Here is a 13,288-nt window from a genome sequence, read left to right on the forward strand (position 1 = left end):
CAGGGCTTCTCAAACTTCCTTGGTTTTTAATTAAAAAAAAAACAACCCAAAAAACCAGGTGACCCACTGTATCACACTGTTCTTTGCTGTTGCACAGGATTATGGGATTTTGATCATGGCAAGAAACAAGGGGTGTGTTTTGGGTGCCGGGGCTTGTGGATGCCAGTGGAGGATGGTGGGGGGAGTAAGCCTAGCCTGAGGTGTTGGAGAGAGGGTGCTGGCTGCTTAGATGACATGTGGATGAGGAATATATGGTTGTGGGATAGAGGGGCTGTCTGGCTGCTGGAATTGGGGAGAGTTGTTGGTTGCTATGTGGAGGGCTACTGGCATAGGGGTCAGGAACTTATGCTGGAGCTCAGCTAGAGTCCACTCTATACATTATGGCCCAAGGTGAGAATGGAAGCCAGGAAATCTCAAGATCTGGTACAGAGACAAACAATGTCTCTTGGATAATGCTTCCAGCTCTCCACTTGTGTAAAGCAGAGGTTAGCTGAAAACCCATGCTTCCCAAGACATCATAGAACGTACTTACTTCCACAGCTTTCCACCGATGTAAACCTCCTTTTCCTCAGAGTGCACTATCTTTAACCAGCAAAGCTGTATTTAGTAGTAGCACCCCAAGTATAGCTGAGACCTTCCAGACTTTTCTATGTCTCTGAATTGTTGGCTCTGTTACACCTATAATAAAGAAACCCAACCCACAGGCATGCCAGTGAGCTATGGCAGAAAGTATTAAACTTGAATCACCGAGTTATGATCTGACATTTAGTCACAATAGCTCACATCAATGCTAAAGTTTTACAACAGCCCACGAGATGCCTCTCACATAAAGAGAAGATAGAAATAAGGTAACGGATGCTTACACAAAATTGTTTATCCTAGGGTAACAGCCAACTACAAACCATTTGTTATTTGCAGCTTATGACGAAGAGGCAATACCTTATTTAAAATACTCTTGCAGTGATGCAAGCATATGCACTGCAGCTACACCAAGCATCTTCTTAAAACACGGTAATGGAGTTTTAGAAAGGAGTGTTGTAATCAGGGTGATCTCAATGGGATTTAATCTAATTGGGATCCAAGATTATAGCACATGGCCTTAATGAATAGGAGAGTGGAGCTCATATGCTGAGTATCGGATCAAGAGATTAATTTAAAAAGATGTGGCAAAAAAAACCATTAAGCATTAATCATTGGCAAACGATAGTGAAGAACCGATGGGAACCACGGCACTGTGGCCTATGGAATTATTTCAGGGCTATCTTTGGGGCTATCATTTCCTTTTTTAAAAATACCAAATATTCAGCTAAAACTACTTAATTGGAAGGTTAAAGATCAATTTTCTGATTAAATATTTGTCAGTGTAAGAGCACAATCCCACTTAATGGAAGCCTAATTGAGCTAACCTTCAGTTATCATTAGCACTGTACCCAGATCAGACTTGCTTCACTCAGCGTGGCTATTTTTACAACACACAGAAGAGTAAATATGTTGACTCCAGATTCACATGACTGTGTCTGGCAAATGATCCTTCTCGGTGGACCTTTTTCAAACTTATTTTTAGTATGTATCTCATCATTTATTTTATATTTTGGCTAAGCAGAATTAAGTATAATTTTTCAGGTTTAAAAGGTTAAGAAAACTTCAGAGCAATTTAAAAATGTTCATGGAAAAGAAAGGCTCCAAAATCAGAAGGGATTTATGAATGTTTGGAAAATTGTCCGACGAGGACAAGGGCTAAATTTTGATCTTATTTATCTGCCTCCCCGCCACTCCAAGTTTAGGTGAAGTTTCAGTAGAACAGAAGTGAGAGGCATTAACACGAATGAAGAACCGTTGCTCTATCCACCAAAGGAGCTTTATAAAATTCTTGCCAGCTCCAAGTAATTTCTTTTTGGCATACAAGTAAAACAACATTCGTTTTCTCATTATCTAGCCTCATGGTAAAAGACAGATGAGCAGATTTTGTACTTGGTCTAGGAAATGGTCATGCCAGTTATGCAAAGCTGAATTAAAGAGCACATTGCTTCCATCTGATAGACGTTTTAACCTTTGCTATAGTGACTGAAAATTATTTTAGTGTGTCTGGTTGATTTTACCCCTCATACTCATACTTCTACAAAAGGGTAATGTGTGGCTATTCCCTTTGGGATTCACCACCAAATGCATGGACAGGTGCCAGTCAATAAACCTGTCTCCCCTTGGGAAGCCCCAATGCCACCCAAGGGCAGGGTAGCGGAACCCACTAGGTGAAGGAAATGTCCTCAGAGAAGTGGATGAGCAACACTATTGGGACCACATCCATCTTGAAAAGGCGCAATTGTGCACCTGATAAGGTGGGTGCTTCCTTCAACTTGGAGTGGGGTTCCGGCTAGAAGCTGCAGCAGGCCTATTCGAATGGTCTTGACCTTTGTCTTGCAGTTGGAGTTCTGTAGTCCCTGCTGAGAGAAAACGTGGAGGGCCTATGGCAACCCCTTCCTTCTTTGTTTTGCCTCAGCGTACATACCGAAGGTCTGTGCTGGATGATCACTCGTCTTGGTGGGGAAGGAGCCAGGTGTTCGGTAGCAGCTCAGATGTCCAAGCAGCCCGATGTAGGGGTGGCCTGCTTACCCCAATTCGGGGAAGGCCATAGAAAAGGTGGCTAAAAAGCTCCCTTCCAACTTCTTCATCTTACCTCACGTGTCTGGAACAACGAGCTGCTAACCCTGAACACAAAGGTGTCTGTTTATGAGGCTTGTCTCCTAAGTACCCTCCTTTTCTGCTGTGAAACTCCAAGCAGGAGCGGAGACTGAATAGCTTCCACCTTTGCTACCTCAGAAAAATCCTTGAAGTCACTTGGCTCCAATGGATCACTAACAACAAGATCCTTGAGAGAACTGGCCCGCAGACTATGCAGGCTACGCTGGATGCTCCCAGGCTTCGCTGGCAGGGACACATGGAGCGTATGCCTCAAGATCCTCCACCGAAGGCTGTGCTTTATGGCCAACCCAAGAACTGCCTGCAATGCAGAGGAAGGACAAAACTCCGATACAAGGTCAAGCAAGCTCTCAGGAAATTCAACATTCCCACTGACAACTGGGAGAGCTCTGCCCACAACTCGTCAGTCTGGAGAAGCTGGGTGAAGGCTGGTGCAGTTATCACGGAGAGTCATCAGAGAGCCCAGGCTGAGGCCTGCAGGCGAGCCAGGAAGCAGTGTGTGCTCCAATCTCCATCTGGCAAGTGAACCTGTAGCCACTGTGGGAAGGCCTGCCACTCGCGCATTAGGCTCTTCTCTCACACTACTGTCAAGCACCATTGATTGACTGACTTTGTCGTATTTCCTTTCATCTGTCACAATGTTGGATGGCTATACATACAAAAGGGCAAAAACCGTGAGATTTTTCCTTCTTTCAACAGATATTCTATGGATGGAACATGCTTCCAGCCTTGTTGCACTCTGGTTATTCACAGGGGTAACAGGCCCCAATCCTGTGAATTGCTGAGTATGTTCCCACTTCTCCAGTAGCAGTCATGATGATTTCAGGCTGTGCGGCACCTTACATGATCAAGCCTATAGAAACCGGTTTATTCCTCGATTATAAATATTTACCATTTGCATGACAGTAGTGCCTCACCAACAAGATCAGGGCCCCATTGTGCTATGTACTGTTATAACACAACGTGAGAGACAGTCCCTACCTTGAAGTGTTTAAACTTTAAATAGACAGAGAGAGGTGACATGACTTGCCCAAAGTCACATGGAAGGCTAGTCGCAGGTCTCCTGATTCCCAGTCCAGTGCCCTATCCACTGGACCATACTGCCTCTATGTTCCTGATTCTGCACCAATGAAGTCAATGTTAATGTATCTGTTGACTTCAACAGAAGGATGCACGGTTTTTTTCACAGTGCACTGTGGGTCTTTTGGGAGCCTATTCTGTGACAGGCTGTTCCGTGAACTCCCACTGACTTCACTATGAGTTATGGATGCTCAGCACCTCCCATAGGATTGGGACCATGGTGAAACAAAGCAGAATTTATACACATACTTTATGTAGTATATATTTTCATTCATTTTGTTCTTAATTATCTTCAGTAATGGAAAAGATCTCTAGGGTTTGAGTTAAATTTAAACAAAATGCAAAATGAAGTAACAATAATGCAACAAGAATAATTAAGCTCTTCTGTTCTTAATTAGCGAAGGAACAAATTACCAGCTCCTAATCTGTGGCACAGTAAAGGAGTTCTTATTGAGCTGCTGACGGTTGGAGACTTGTTACTATAAGGGCAGATTTTGAAATGTTTAGAGATCTTCAGTTAAAAAGGTGCTATCAAAGTATTGCTCTTGCAGGTGTGAACGGATCTGAAAATGTTTACTGCTGGGGGAATTCTGCACCACTGCGCATGCGCAGAATTTATGTCACCCGCAGATTTCTTTGCTTCCCCACAGAAAAATGTGACGGGGAAGCAAAGGGAAGCCACAAGAGCCGTCATGCGACCCTCCCCAGCAATATGTTTTGGGTGCCCAGGGCAGCCAGCAGAGAAGTAAATCACTGTGGGACAGGGGGCGGGACTGGGGAAGACCTGGCTGGTGGCTCCTACCCTGCCCTGGGCTCAGCTGTTAGTCGCGGCTGGGCTGGGGAGGACTGGACTTCCTCTTCCCCTGCTCAGCATCTGGGGCCAGGTCAGACCCACCCCCAGATTTCTCCCCCAGCTGCAGGACACTCTGCAAACTCCCTCTTCCTGCCCCCATCACTCCTTAACTGCAAGGGGAGGGATCCCTGTACAGGGAACTACTCCCCCATCCATCCCAGCCCCCGTGCATCTAGACCCCCTCATGCCCAGATCCTCCCACAGAGCCTCATCCCACATGCACTTAGAACCCACCCTCATGAGCCCCACTTCCTCTGCACCTGGACCCCCCACTGAACCCCCCATACCCAGACCCCTGCCAAGCTTTATCCCCCCATACCCAGACATTCCCCCCGCTGAGCCCCAACCACTTTCATATTGATCCCCCTGCAGAGTCCTATTACCATTGCACCCAGAACACCCCAACAAGCCTCTGCACATCCAGATCTCCCCCACACCCGGATCCTCCACTGAGCTGCCCGCACCCAGCTTGCCCCACACAGAACCCCTCCACACTAGGATCCTGTCTTGCTGAGCCTGCCTGCTCACACCTGGTGCATGTGGCATGGGGGGGCAGGGCCCTGGGGTGTTTCTGGGGCAGGCTTGATCTTTGTGCTGTGTCAGGATTGGGTGCTGAGTCCATGTCCTGGGGTCGGGAGCTGCATAGTGATCTCCCATCTTTGTGCAGCCAGTGGCCTGTGCTCCCCAATGCCATGCTGGAGCCTCCACATTTATTTGACAAGTAAAATTTGCAGAATTTTAAAATATTTTGCCCAGAATTTTTAATTTTTTGGCGCAGAATGCCCACAGGAGTAGAAAATGCACCACTATCCACAAGCTGAGAATAAAAAGATTCCCATGTCATTTTCAATTGCAGTTTGCCTCAGCCAGTAGCAACAGACTCCTGAAGTCTGTAATACTTTACATTTTAAAATAACCTCTTTTAGTGCTAAAAAACAGCACAACCAAAATTGGAGATAGTGTGACTAAACATAAAACAAGCTGCAAAGAGAGGCCAGAAACATATGAAAACAAACAAAAAGATTAATGTACACCCTGATACAGAGTACGGAAGCAAACATCAACCAAAAACAATCATAACTTGGAAAAACAAGACAACACAGGGCTAAAAACCAAGATCTTTTTATTTCACCAGTTAGCATGATTTTGCTATCATTCTGGAGTGACTACTGAACAGGAACTGAAGTAAAATCAAAAGTACTTGAAACTTTCTTATACAGGAAAAATTCACTAATCCTGAACGCATCACAGCAAATTGGCTAATTTTATCCATACCAGGTTATATTAACCAGATGTTACATTAAACAACATGTGATCTTCATGATTCTCCACAACTGTAAATTATGACAGAAGTATAGACATGAAATAAATTATAGCGGAAGACACGTAGCTCCTTATTTAAAAAAAACCCACAAACCATTAATGCTGCCCAGGTGATTAGCACACTGCACTTATGTCAATGTTTTTATAGGTGCATGTAGTATTTTGTAGGTTATTTGCAGCCATCCATAATACCGCCTGAACACCTCTGTTTGGTACCACACATTTAAGTGCAATTATTCAACTCTAGAGCACTTTAAAACTTTTTACTGAAGCTAAACTTACTTTTAATTGATTGAGCTTTCTGTTTGGTCACGCAACAGCTGCTTTTTGGTTTTATCTCGTGGAGGATGGGGCTAGTGTTCTCTCACATTCTAAAACAGATTATGGACCTAATTCATTTTCAAATATCAATTTGCTCCTGGAGTAATCCCATTGAAATCAATGGGACCATTCGTGGAGTAAAGTTTACTCACTGGAAGGGTATCAGAACACTGTCTGGCCTTAAAAGAATTTTGTTCTTTCATTTGAACTATATATTATTAACTACAACAACATACTCCAAGACAGCTGTTATACCAGGTACCCACATTTCTAGGAGGGTTAAAAGCCTTTGGCCTGTACCTAGAGGCTTGGAAATGTCCTTGTGTGTTTTTTCTGACACACACACCTTGGTGAAAGTCCTAAACTGCGCTAAAAGTAATGAAGAAAATCAAGGAATGTCTGAGCGTCTCACTTTCCACTTCGAACGCCAACTGTTCATGTAGTCGTTGGTGTAGGGTGTGCAGATACAGTAAACGGCAGCGCAGTACTGATGTAACAAACAGATTCTAGATTCTCTCTCCTTCTGTCTTCCAGGCAAATGGGGGATGAATGCATTACAGAAGAGAGACACTTTCAATCTCTAGGAAAGATGATGCAATCCCCACTCCGGCAGCATCCATGGTAGTCTCATAGGATACTCCTTTGGCCAGTGCAGCTGGAGGTACATGAACTGTGCTGTGGAGATAAGAACTGGTGAGGGAGAAAGGAAAAAAAAATCTAGGTAAACAAATATGCAAATAAGAATTCAAGCACAGAACTTACAGGAGAACTAGTTTTTATTTAGAAGATAAACAGGCAAGAAGGTTTCTATACAGCTCTGAAGATGGGAGGCACTATATAAATGCTAAACTTTCCTACTATTGTATAGTATTAGAAGGAGCGTACTCTAAGAGTGGAAATGTCCTGTAAAGAGTACGGCCCTAGTTTAGCCTCGGCACCGACAGAGCTCAGGTACAAACCCAGCTTACAGGAGTGCTGCAGTCTTGACACTGGACGTCTATGTCCATATGGGAAGCCCAATGTCAGGAGTGAGTAACAGACGGAGGTGAGGGAAGTACAGGAAATTCTATTAAGCAAATTTGGGCGAATGCATATTTTAAAGTTATTTTTGAAAAAATAAGGTATATATTCTCTATGGCTGTAAAACACCTCAGAGTTCAAGGTCTCTTCCTGAGCCAGATTCGGAAAGCACTTACTGCCACGGTGAGAAGTTATTCAGATGAACAGCCCCAGTGAAGTCAATAAGCAGCTTTCAATATGAATTCAAAACCTGGTCCGCTGTCATTCGGTAATTCAGACACCCAAGCCAGTCAGCACTTACATGATGATGCTGGCCTACATTAAAAGGGAGCTCTCTCTGGTGTTAGAAGCCACAGAAATAATAACCCAACTGGTGGGATTCCCTCTGACACCATTTCCAGAACCCCTTGTCCAGTTCTGGGAGAACACTTCAGTTCCACTCTGGATTTAGTCACTCAGGTTCCTTTATTTGGCATACAGCAAAGCTATGCTGAGTTGATCAGACTCAAGCACAGGGGATAGGTATACGGGGTACCACACATCCAAATTTACACAAACTCTTCCTTTATGTATATTTACACATCAAATTGCATTTGCAATTCTTTACACCTCACACATTTTTGGCTTGGCTTGGTTACTTGCAGCCTGTACAGCATGCTCTGTCCATGTGCTGTTCACATGTTACATTCTGTGTTTATCTTGCCCACAGTCCCTAGTATCCAGCTGTTGCTGCTTATTTTAACTAGCACAGACATCCTCACTCCAGCATATTGTTTGTCAAGCCCCTGTTTACAACTTAACCTTCCATTCACCTTCTCAATTACGCCCACTAAGAAACGACGCGAGTTACTTATGTCAAGCCAGGCCTACACCAACATCAAATGAAGGCTAGAGACAGAAAAAAAATCTCACAAAACGCTCATTTGCTATATGAAATTAGCCAGCCCTGGTATGCTTTCACTGTTTCTATTGCTGCACGGACAGCAAAATACAAGGGTTACAGCTGTGGCAGACTCTCTCTGCCTCAAGCTGACCTGCTCCGTCTTAGCAGAGAGGAAGGACCAAGCATTCAACGGCAATTGTTGAAAAAACTATTACCTGCCTTTCGTAACTGTTGCTCTTCGAGATGTGTTGCTCGTGTCCATTCCATTCTAGGTGTGTGCACGGCCGTCGGAGATTTTTGCCTTAGTGGTCCCCGTAGGGCCAGCTGTGGTGCCCTCTAGCCTGCTGCATTCACACCGCGGTTTATCAGGCACCGCCGACCCACGCCCTCTCAGTTCCTTCTTGCCGACAACTCCAAGAGAGGGGCAGGAGGGTGGGTAATGGAATGGAGATGAGCCACACATCGTGAAGAACAGTTACGAAAGGTAGGTAACCGTTGTTCCTTCTTCGAGTGCTTGCTCATGTCGATTCCATTCGAGGTGGTTCGCCAGCCGTATCAATGGAAGCGGCCTCAGAGTTCACTGTCACGCAGCTTGCAGCACAGCTCTGCCAAAGCCAGCGTCGTCTCCCGCCCGCTGGGTCGGCGCGTAGGGCGACGCGAACGTATGGACAGAGGACTAGGTGGCGGCCCGACAGACCTCTTGGATCGGCACCTGCGCTAGGAAGGCCGCAGCCGCCGCCCGCGCTCTAGTGCAATGAGCCGTCATGATCACTGGCGGGGGCACTGTTGCCAGCTCGTAGCAGTGGCAGATGCGTGCCGTGAGTCAAGACGAAATTCTCCGGGCAGACATCGCGCAGCCCTTCATCCTGTCCACGACAGCAACGAACGATTGCGTTGACTTACGGAACGGCCATATTCTATCGACGTAGAAGGCCAGCGCCCGTCTGACGTCCAGCATATGCAGCCTGCACTCCTCATCTGATGCGTGAGGCTTCGGACAGAGGACCAGTAAGTAAATGTCCTGGTCCGTGTGGAACTGGGAAACAACCTTGGGCAGAAAAGCTGGATGTGGGTGCATCTGGACCTTGTCCTTGTAGAAGACCATATAGGGTGGCTCTGACGTGAGTGCCCTGATCTCGGACACCTGCTGGGCCGACGTTATAGCGACCGAGGAGGACACCTTCCAGGAAAGGAGCAGGAGGGAGCAGGAAGCTAGGGGTTCAAAAGGAGGGCCCATGAGCTTTGACAGCATCAGATTCAGGCCCTACGGTGGAACTGGGTCTCGGGTCGAGGCACTCTAGCCTGTTCAGGAACCACACTGTCCTGGGATGGGCAAAGACTGACTTGCCCTGAAACGGAGGGTGGAACACAGAAATGGCAGCCAGATGTACCTTGACTGAAGACAGCGACAAGCCCTGGAGCTTTAGATGCAGCAAATAGTCCAGGATGTCCTGCAGTGAGGCCTCCTCAGGAAGAACGCTCTTGTCCAAGGTCCAACATGCGAAGCGCTTCCACTTTGCCACCTAGGTGGCCCTGGTGGAAAACTTCCTGCTGCCCAGCAGGACCTGTTGGACTGCCGCGGAGCACTCCCGCTCATCCGTGCTTAGCCACGGAGCACCCACGCCGTCAGGTGCAGCAGATTGCTGTGGTTCTGGGATAGCAGATCCGGTCAGAGAGGTAACTGCAGTGAGTCGGCCACTGAAAGACTCAGCAGCATGCCGAACCAGTGCTGGCAAGGCCGCACCGGGGCTATGAAAAGGACCAATGCTTTGTCTTGCTTCACCATTAGCAGGACTCTGTGGATAAGCGGCACCGGCGGGAAGGCGAACAGCATCGTTCCCGACCACAGGATCAGGAAGTCGTCTGACAGGGAACCCTTGTCCCTGCTGCATGGGGAACAGAACATGCCTGGATGCAAACAGGTCCACCTGGGGGGTCCCCCACTGTTGGAAGATCAGGCTGCCCACCTCTGGATGGAGGGACCACTCGTGGTGAGAGGAGAAGGCCCTACTGAGGCGATCTGCCAGGACGTTCCTGGCTCCAGATAGGTGAGCGGCCACCAGGTGGATGGCGTTCTGCACACAAAGGTCCCAGAGGCTGAGTGCCTCTTGACACAGGGCCGAGGACCTGGTGCCGCCCTGCCTGTTGATATAATACATCGCAGCTGTGTTGTCTGTGAGGACCTGCACCACCTTGCCTTTCAGGTGGGGGCAAAAACGCCTGGCAGGCCAGGCGCATCGCCTTGAGCTCTCCGACATTGATCTGAAGAGTTATGTCTTGCTGCATTCAATGACCTGGGCGGCTGAGCTCGCCCAGGTGGGCTCCCCAGCCCAGGTCAGACGCATCCGAGACCAGGGTGAGCAACGGTGATGGGGACACAAAGGGAACTCCCCGCAGCACTGACTTGGGGTCTAGCCACCAGTTCAAGGATGAGAGGACGCGGTCCGGCACAGTGACCGTTCGGTCCAGGGGGTGCCTGCTGGGAAGGTAGACTGTTGCCAGCGACGGTTACAGGGGTCACAGATGAAGCCAGGCATGCCTGACCATGTATGTGCACGCTGCCATGTGGCCCATCAGACGCAGGCAAGTGTGGGCTGTGGTGATCGGATGTCTCTTCATGTGAGCTCACATGGAATCAAGAACCACGCCGATAAACTCTATGCACTGGACCGGCGTTAACGTGGACTTTTCTGTGTTTATTAACAGGCCCAGATCATGCAGGTGCAGCGTACCAGACTGAGACTTCTCTGCACCTGTCCCAGAGACCTGCCCTTGATGAGCCAGTTGTCGAGATATGGAAAGATCTGGACCCCCGCGACATCTGAGGTAAGCAGCTACCGGCGCCACACATTCCGTGAACATCCTGGGGGCCGAGAACAGGGCAAAAGGTAGCGCCGTGAACTGAAAGTGGTGCCCTGCCACGATGAAACACAGGAACTGTCTGTGTCCTGGGAATATGTATGCATGGAAGTAAGCATCCTTTAAGTCGAGAGCCGTGTACCAGTCCCCCGGATCCAGAGAGGGGATAATGGAGGCCGGGGAGGTCATTCGGAACTTCAACTTCTTGAGAGACCTGTTGAGGCCACGCAGGTCCAGGATGGATCTGAGGCCCCCCTTGGCCTTGGGGATTAGGAAGTATTGGGAGTAGAATCCTCTGCCTTTCATGTCCCGAGGAACTGCCTCTACAGCCCCCAACTGCAGGAGTTTGTCGACCTCCTGGACCAGGAGTTGCTCGTGAGAAGGGTCCCTGAAAAGGGACGGGGAAGCAGGGGGGCAGGAATGAGGGGTATCCAAAAACTGCAGTGTTTCACCCCAAGCTACTATGTCCAGGACCCAGCGGTCCGAGGTAAGCCGCGACCAGGCTGAGCGGTACAGAGAAAAGGCGGTTGAGGAAAGGATGGGCAGGATCTGTCCGGATGACTGGGGCGTCGCTCTCGAACGCACCCTCAAAACGATCGCTTTTAGCCCCCAAGGTTCTTAGCAGGTACGGGCTGGGCTGGCGAGTGAGAGGAGGATGGGCGGCGATGGCTAAACCCAGCAGCGTCCCTTCTCCTTGCAGGTCCCTGCTGGGCTTGCCCAGGCCGTGATGGGGGCGGAGGCCAGAATGGTTTTCTGGCAGACTGCAGGGTGTGCATGCCCAACAAGCGAAGGGTAGCCTGAATGTGCATCTCCTGGGAGAGGCCTGCTGTTTGGAGCCAAGAGCTGCGTCACATAACCACTGCCGATGCGACCACCCTTGCTGCCGAGTCTGCTACATCCCATGCCATTTGCAGGGAGCATCTGGCTACAGCTGTGCCTTCCTCTACCAGAGTGCCAAAGCCCTGAGCCTGACCCTGAGGAAGGGAGTCCTGGACCTTCTGGAGGCTCTCCCAGAGATTAAAATTATAGCAGCCTAGCAGGGACTGATGGTTCGCCACCCGGAATTGAAAACTGGCTGTTGAATACATTTTTCTGCCAAATAAATCAAGTTTTTTGGCTTCTTTGTTCTTGGGGCAGAGGCGGTGGGGACCCGCTTGTCCTAATCGTTGGCCGCCAACACCACCTGCAAGCCTGGGGGAGAGTGGGTATACAGGTACTCAAAACCTCTGGCCGGCACAAAGTACTTTTTCTCGGCCCATTTCAGGGTGGGCGGGATGGAGGATGGGGTCTGCCACAGATCCTTAGCAATCTTAAGGACCCCGTCATGTACAGGTAGGGCGATCCGGGCGGGTGTGGAAGCAGAGAAGACATTGAAAAGGGTGTCCTCCTGCTCCGCCATCTCCTGTACTTCCAGGCCCAAGTTCGCGGCCACCCGCCTGAGAAGGGCTTGATGTTCCTTAAAGTTACCCAGGGGGCTGGCCCTGGAAGGTCCTGCAACCAACTCGTCCAGGGAAGAGGCTGTGGCTGCTGGTGGAGGTGCTGAGGGCTTGGCAGCCGCTGGAGAGGGAGGTTTGGGTGTGGGCACCGGATCCTCCACCCTGACCTCAGAGCGGGCTTCCAGTACTGGGCCCGTGGGGTCGTCGATCTCTGCTCCAATGTGGCTACTGAAGCGTGCTGCGAAGGGGGCATTGCCATCACCAGAATGCCCCATGCTCCCCAATAGAGCCTCTGTGTTGGCCACTGGCCTTGCTGCCACTGCGGTACTGTGGACGGCAGAGAAGTTTCTGGTGCCCAGTCCCGTTGTGGAGACTGAGGCGATGGGCTGAACTGGGCCTCCATGCCAGAGGAACCACCCTCCAGCAACCAGGCAGGAGCCGTCAATGCCTGGGTTTGCTTGCTGGCCGTGGCTACTGGCGAGCACCAGGAAGTAAGTGGCCAGGAGTACGTGACCAGTGGCTATACAGAGGAGAATGTTCCCAGTGCCGGGGAGATCAGCGTCAGGGGGAATGATGCCATGGAGACCGGTAACACAAGTGGGAGGAGTCCCACAGCGCCGGCAACCCAGACCGACATCTAGACGCAGATCGGGAAGAGGGCGAACCATGTCAGTCATAATATGGGAAGCGTTGACCCCGCACTGGGGAATAACGTCTCAGTGGCCGGGGGGAGAGTTTGGGCAACTGATGACATGGTTGTGACCTGCCACAGGATTGCTTGTCCAGCGACTGACGGCTCTCCCCTGCCCCCGCAGG

The 13,288-nt window shown here is 49.4% G+C and overlaps 1 protein-coding gene and 1 long non-coding RNA gene across 8 annotated transcripts in view; one reads left to right on the forward strand and one right to left on the reverse strand.

The window, feature by feature from the left end:
* The window catches only part of LOC119566590, an 84,889-nt gene that overhangs the window by 61,764 nt on the left and 9,837 nt on the right, over positions 1 to 13,288 (forward strand). For both annotated transcript variants that reach the window (XR_006290867.1, XR_006290866.1), the window contains one exon: positions 10,884 to 11,003. This is a non-coding gene — a long non-coding RNA (uncharacterized LOC119566590). The remainder of the gene's footprint in view (positions 1 to 10,883; positions 11,004 to 13,288) is intronic.
* SUSD1 (sushi domain containing 1) overlaps positions 5,737 to 13,288 on the reverse strand; it is a 102,264-nt gene continuing 94,712 nt past the window's right edge. For 2 of the 6 annotated variants that reach the window (XM_043546535.1, XM_037902131.2), the window contains one exon: positions 5,737 to 6,964. In XM_043546535.1, coding sequence (XP_043402470.1) covers positions 6,829 to 6,964 — 136 coding nt within the window. In that variant the 3' untranslated portion in view covers positions 5,737 to 6,828. The remainder of the gene's footprint in view (positions 6,965 to 13,288) is intronic. The other 4 variants (XM_037902130.2, XR_006290865.1, XR_006290864.1 and 1 more) reach the window with 4 other exon arrangements.

This window comes from Chelonia mydas, chromosome 5 (genome assembly GCF_015237465.2).
Source record: "Chelonia mydas isolate rCheMyd1 chromosome 5, rCheMyd1.pri.v2, whole genome shotgun sequence".
Lineage (NCBI taxonomy): Eukaryota > Metazoa > Chordata > Testudines > Cheloniidae > Chelonia > Chelonia mydas.